The following is a 7,004-nucleotide window of genomic DNA, read 5'->3' as shown; positions in this document are numbered from 1 at the left end:
GAGAGATGCTTCCACATGGCTTCACGTGGAAGCCTAACTTCCCAACTCTTCTCCTTTTTTCCCCTTCCCTCTCTTCTCCTTTTTTCCCACTTCCCTCTCTTCATGTGGTTCTTTGAAGTCACACGTCTAAGAAACATGGATACAGATACGAGACACAAATACGACATGAGACGGACACGAAGACACACCATATTTTATAAATCTAGGACACAACACGGCAAGAACACGTTTATTAAAATATACATGTTTTAAAATATATATCATTCTTACCGTAAAAGAAAATTCAATGTAAATGGGTTGATGCATTTATATGCTTAAAAACTTAGTTTGATGTATTTCACACTTTAAAAGTTACTATTATTGGCATATAAGTGTCTTTTTAGTCTACGTAACAAGTGTTCTATGCATGTCTAATACATTTTGTTGCATTAACAAGTGCTTGACATGTGTCAGAGTGTCCAAGTGTATAATACGTGTCAGATATGTTATCAAACTAAAGTGTTTGTGCTTCTTAGCCACACATTTTTGTTTTTCTCCTTGTTCAAGCTCCTTTCTTTTTCTTTTTACTTTTTTTTCTTTTTGTTTTCGATAAAACACTTTCCAATGACAACAAAAGTAATTCTCTTGACACGTATAATTCCAATTCTTTAATTTTTCTTTTATTTCTATTTCATTTTAAACTCCTCATCCAACAAAATGTTACACAATTACATAACCAATATGTAAAAATGACCAAAAGCTAGAAGCTTTAGAAGTGGGTCTTACAGATTATTACTCTATGAATGTCAATTACTTTACAACTTTCCTTTTGTCATAAGCAGCTATATTCTGAGGTTCACATTCTGGACTAAACAACCGGACAAGCAAAGCCGAGGTTGCACTCATCGATGCTGCTCCACAAGCTGCCCAACGAAGACTCCTAGGTACTGTAATTCTTGGACCTATAACACAACACAATCCAGAATTGCAGAGGCTCAAGTATGGTTAAAGAAGCATGGATATGGATACAATATGAACATAGTGACACATCATTTTCAAGAATTTAGTTCTCTGACACGGACATTGCTGAAATTTAAAGTCAACAAGTTAATGCATTTATATGCTGAAAAAAATAGTTTGATGTATTTCCATCTAAAACTTTGTTGGTCCTATATTATTGGTGTCTATTGAAGATACTTAATAAGTATTTGATACGTGCCAAACAAATGTTGAACCTATATTGACTTTGTGTAACTAGTGTCTAACACATGTCAATTATGCTAGTAAATGTCTAACAAAGGTCGGAGTGTCCAAGTGTTAAACACAGACACGCTAGTCAAACTAAAGTGTTTGTGTTTCTTAGAGTACAATATTAAAATCCCCTAGGACCATAGGCAATCCACTTTAAAAGGAAATGGTAAATAAACATTGATTTTGATTTAAACAAAGTCACAATTGTTTCTGTTTTGAAATAACATGAGAAAGTGTTTCAATTTCCTTGTACTACAGCCCAAAAGCCACAGATGAAAGGTGAAAAATACAGCAAAGAATAATTATGCATACGCTATATGGGAGTGCTTTTAGCACTGATTACTAGGACAAGTTTGAAAGTAACAAAGCCCAGAACACTTAAATGTATCGTGAGAAAACACTAATAACGTGCATTTGGACCATTCGACCAAGTGCTTGATGACAGAATCTTAAAGCACTCTTAAGAATGCAGAACCAAACACGGTTTTGTTCCATAATTAAGCACTTTTTCCTCAGGTGCTTGTAATTAAAGACTTCTGTTAAAAACCTTTGTTTTAGAAGTACTTCCAGAGATATTCATACTTGGTAAATTTAGTCCTGATATCTAATTAAACTCCATATATACGGGACTGGAAGTGTTCAAATGACTCAAGATCCCAAACAACTCAGGCAAACCCAACAGTCTCAACCCTTAGATCTTTTTCCAGTTTGGGTTGGGTTAGATCTTTTCTTGGTTTCCATTTGGGTTGGATTTTTGGAGAACAGAAAAATCAGTTCGGTTCTCAGGTTGGGGGTTTTAGAGGGTTCATTCACACCATTTCTCTCCATCTCAGGCCTCTCTTCACTTCTCAATTCTCTTCTCATGTCTCCCTTGTCTCTCTTCATCTTGAATCATACCTTAGTCTTGATTTCTATCTCTCTTGTCTCTCCCTGTCTCACTCTCCGTCCATCCTTCTCAACCTCCCCATCTTTATCGAGCATCCATATCTCTCTCATCCCCCCTTATTTTTTTGCAGTCTCTCGTGCCTCTGTTTTCCATCTTACAACTACATTTTTTCAGTCTTCACAATCTCTAATCTTGATTTAACTTTTTTTTTTTCCTCAACTCTCACTCCTGGGGTTCAGCTCTTCTTTGGGTCCCAGTGACCCAAACCAACCCAACCTGAAATTTAAGAGTTGGGACGGAGACCCTATTCGTCTTTTGGGTAGTTGATCTAATCAACCCAGATTTTCATGTTGGTCTAAAAAACCCTTTCAACCCAACCCATGTAGCCCTACACGTATATTTAAAGAAAGATCTAGAACGCTGTGGCTTCTATTCAAATTAAGTAAGTAAATATATTAGAATATATTAGAGAACAATTATTGATTAAAGTGCCACTTGTGTTCACTGAAAGTTGATCAGGAAGAAAGAAAGACATTAAACTTGATTATGTATATAAACTCAAATGAGCTGAGAAGAATATTTGACAGACCATAGTGCAATCTACAAAGAATCCAGAAAGCAAGTCCTCCACCAACAGTACATAACCCAGCAGTCTGTTTCATCAACTGCGAGCAAGGCTTAGCATCTGATCTCATGACCTCACCATCTGAAAAGCCTAAGAATCGTCTAAGAGCCATCGGCTTATGTCCTGGACCAGATCAAAATTGGCAATTTCATAAACTAAGCTTAGAACAACCACTGCTTATGCATAACCCAAAATTCAGTCATTGGAACCAAAAAAAATGAGAGTAAACCCATTCCAAAATACTCGAGTCAATGTCCAAATGTTAATCATGACCTTGTAAACAAAAACCATAATCATGAGATCCTTAGAATTAAGAGTATAAACAATTTTAAAGGCTAACTGAGCTTTGAGGTTTTTTTACCCTCTTAAAAAGACGAGCTAAGCCTGAAATTAGTATGAGCATACACCTCAATTCAAAATAAAAACATTGATAAAAAACAATGTACCATCAAACATAAAGACTATGGACAAATGAAGGGTAAAAAACTTTACACTCATCAATATTCACTTCATTAAATCAAGATTCTAAAGATGATTCTCAAAATCATAATCACTGTGATTCTAATTCCCACCGCTAGATTGTTCTAAAGGCAAGAAACAATACTTGATTCTACAGATGGAGATTCTAACAGAATTACCATTACCAACAAAATACCTTGTCTTAACTGCATTTCATATTCTGGGCATGGCTTCTTCAAATTAGAAGAGTTGGGTTTTACTTTACATAAAGTATAAAGGGGTTTGTTTAAACCAAACGGATTCCAATTCAGATTTCTGGGTTCAGTTTTTCGATTTGCAACAAATTACTAGACTCTAACACTAATCTATGAAGAACATACATGAATATGGATTCGCGATATAGATACAATAGGATACGACCATTCATCCATTTCTAAAAAACTAAGATATGGATACTTTAGGATATGTCATTTTATATATATATATATATATATATATATATATATATATATATAATATAATATAAAGAAAGATACTAAATGTAGTCCATCAAAGCATACAATATCAAATTAATAACATAAAAGATAATTTAATTCCCAAATTACAAAGTACACTAGAAACTAGAAAAACCTCAAGCGTTCAAATCTTAAACCTCCATAACATCATCATCATTGCCCATAGAAATTTCCACCCCCATCACCTAATTTATGAATTTTGGTCACATATTTCCAAAGAGGTTTTGTTTCATCTTCAACAATGGAGGACGTTGAGTTTATAGAAGGAGATGATTGACCATGGCTTGAGCATGAAGATGCCATTTTACCTAACTACTATTCAAATTAAAAGTAATGGGGATTTTCAGATTTCACAACAGTGTGGGAAAAAACAAAGAGCTTTGAAATCAAACTAACCGGTGACGGTGGCAGCAAGGTGCGGCGAGGATGGTCGAGGTCGTCAATGGCGGCGAGCTGAGGCGCGAAGGTGAAGAAAAGAACTGGGTCGCAGTCGAATGGTTGAGATTGGCCGCGGTCTGAGTCACGGCGAGCTGAGGTGCAGCGGTCTGAGTATCGACGGAGGTGAGGCGGTCTTAGGCGAGCTGAGGTGCAGGCGTGCGGCGGTCTGCTCAAAGTTCGTTTTCAGGGTTGAGATTGGGAAGAAAGAAGAGAAGAAGATCGTTAGTGGGGCGTGGGGAGGAAAGGGAGTAAGTTTGGATTGATCGGGGGAAAAAATATTTTTCAAAAGAATTCATTTTATTTAAATACTTTATTTTATAAAAATGGATTAAAATATACTTAAAAATGGATTGTTATTTTTGAGTTGTAAAGATCTTAATTTTTTCTCAAATGACTTAAATTTGAAAATGTAATCTAAATACATTCGAAATCTTATAATTTTATTTTTTTTCTCAATTTTATTCTTCTTTTCTAGTAGTTATTTAATAATTCATATTTGACAATTAATTGATAAATAATAATTATGAAATTGAAATGAAGTGGGTCGTTGGTTTTGGACTTGAAATTGGGCCCAATAACTCAAGATTTTTTAACAGTCGTATTCTCCTACGAAATACAAAAAAATTAGATATTTCATTTCACGTATATATTACGTATCTGGACATATCAATATCTGATACCGATTCTCTGCCCACTCTAAAGTATCTGTGCGTCATAGACAATAATGAATCATTAGGCAGAGAAATTGAAATCAAACGAAAGATAGAAAGAAGTGATATGATACGGAAGAAAATGGGAGTGAGAAAAACACGGATCAATTGCTTGAGACGAAAACTACAACTCTTGGTCGACGTACTGATGCTTTAAGGGCACCCCGCTGCCGGTTAAAGAATTTGAGGTTTAGAATTTAGAGGAGAAGTACCGAAAGAGAGTGGAGTTTTTTCTTTTAACTATTGTAGTTTTTAAATTTTATTTCTATTGTTTTTTAACTTATTATGTCAATATCCTAATTTTAATTTGAGAAATTTGTATGGATAACTCAGAAATTGGGTGTTGGGTTTTATGCCCTAAAACTTGTAGATAGTAAATATTATTAATTGACTGTCATCAACAAAATATTATCGATGTTAATTAATGTTATTGATTGTGTTGTATTATATTTTTTTCTTAATAACACTAAATTCAATAAACTAATATCCAAGGTTGTCTTATGAGTCTCAAACTGTATGTGGAGATATATAGGGATCAATGTTCAAGGATACAACATAAAGGGTCTATAGTATAGGGATAAGGTTGTGTACCTTATCCTGGTGATACAAATACAATGATCCAATGCATTTGTGTAGGTGACACACGAGTGAGTGTATTATATAATGAGTTTGTATAAGACCGAACCATGAAATAGTAACTACTAGATGTAACGTCGTTAACTGTTTAGGTTCCTATTTCAATTGGATGACCTAGGCAACTTAGTTTTAATCTTGATTCTATTATGAACTTCTATTCACGAGGGATTGTCCTTTGATTGGTATGGGTGAGAGTGGCCAGTTTGTCGACTCAATAAGCCTACTATTTTGGAGAGCAAGTCCGAGTGGGGAGCTGGGAACATAATAATACAAGATGAAATTCACTCCTTCCCGATTTCAGAGTAAGTAGATGAATATTCCTTTAAGTGGTGTCTCTGAGACTTGAACAAAGGGCCCTACCCTGTTATTAACCTGAGAAGGTTGAACCATAAATAAATTGTTCATAAGAGGAGTACTAGTACTTAAGCAATTAGAGGTAATCCAAGGATAAAATGGTAAATTGACCTAGTTGGCGTTACAAACAATCTTGAAGGACTAACTTGCTGTTATTAATCTATATCCGTGGACACATAAATATATCTGTAGTGAGAAGAGTGCACATGTGGGTCTTTAGTGGAGTGTACCTACAATTAATGAATATCGAATAATTTAGTTAATGAGTTTAGTCAATTAATCTCATATCGTTGGAGCTTCTGATCTGCAGGTCCACCAGGTCCCCTTATTAACTCACTAAAGGATATTAAAGATGAATGATTTTGAATTGTTCAAATCAAATTAAGGAAATTTTATATTAATGTGATTAATATGTAATTGATTATGGATGTGATTTATAATTTAAATTAAGTTGGAGAGAACTATTTGAATGAGATTCAAATATTTAATTCAAGCGAATTAGATTCATAAAGAATTTATCAATTAAATTAATAGAGAGGTGGTGCACATAAACATACGATGTTCATTTATGTTAATTAAATATATACATTAAATTTGATTATTTAATTAATGTGCTAATTAATTAAATAAATGTTATCTAATTAATTAAGTACAAGGGTAAATAGGGAAAGACTTGGAGAAAGGGTTAACTCTTTTCCATATGAACTCTACCTTACAACCCTTTTTAAGGCAAGAATTTCATTTGGTGAATTTACCTTAGCCACTAAAATCCAAATCCTCTCTTCACTCTCTAAGAAAAATTTCTCTTACCTCTTCCTCTTTTAATTAGTTGGATACCACCTATCCTTTGTTGCGGTTGATGCCCTAAATCTTGTAGGGTTCTATAGTTTGTAAACATTGTTGAACAAACTCATTATGTATTTAATAAAATATATGATATTTTATTCATTGTCTATAAAATATATGATATTTTAGTTGCATTAACCATAAACCAATAAACTAACATCCAAGGTTATCTTTGTAACTTAAACATGTATGTAGATGTCGGGTTGATGCCCTAAATCTCATAAGGTTCTATAGTTTGTAAGCATTGTATGAACATACATTTCTGTGATCAATAATATATGATTTTTATTCATCTTGTCTATGAA

The 7,004-nt window shown here is 33.9% G+C and overlaps 1 protein-coding gene across 1 annotated transcript; it reads right to left on the bottom strand.

Moving 5' to 3' along the window:
* Positions 1-637: 637 nt before the first annotated feature.
* Positions 638-4,442, bottom strand: LOC120079031 (uncharacterized). Its single transcript, XM_039033213.2, has 3 exons — positions 4,112-4,442; positions 2,706-2,864; positions 638-941 (listed from the first exon to the last, which is right to left on the bottom strand). Exons 2-3 carry the CDS (start codon positions 2,851-2,853, stop codon positions 790-792), a joined length of 300 nt encoding a protein of 99 aa, XP_038889141.1. The 5' UTR covers positions 2,854-2,864; positions 4,112-4,442; the 3' UTR covers positions 638-789.
* Between the last annotated feature and the right edge of the window lie 2,562 nt (positions 4,443-7,004).

This window comes from Benincasa hispida, chromosome 6 (assembly GCF_027475165.1).
Source record: "Benincasa hispida cultivar pf3 chromosome 6, pf3_genome.v1.1, whole genome shotgun sequence".
Taxonomy (NCBI): domain Eukaryota; kingdom Viridiplantae; phylum Streptophyta; class Magnoliopsida; order Cucurbitales; family Cucurbitaceae; genus Benincasa; species Benincasa hispida.
The sequence above is the reverse complement of the archived record's forward strand: the minus strand, read 5'-3'. Positions and strand labels throughout refer to the sequence as shown.

Bases quoted from the DNA above. Each gene is read 5' to 3' on its own strand.
- LOC120079031 (XM_039033213.2), bottom strand. From the start codon at position 2,853: ATGGCTCTTAGACGATTCTTAGGCTTTTCAGATGGTGAGGTCATGAGA. The intron at 942-2,705 runs GTCTGTCAAATA...GTTGTGTTATAG, and splicing joins TCTTTGTAGATTGCACTATG to GTCCAAGAATTACAGTACCT.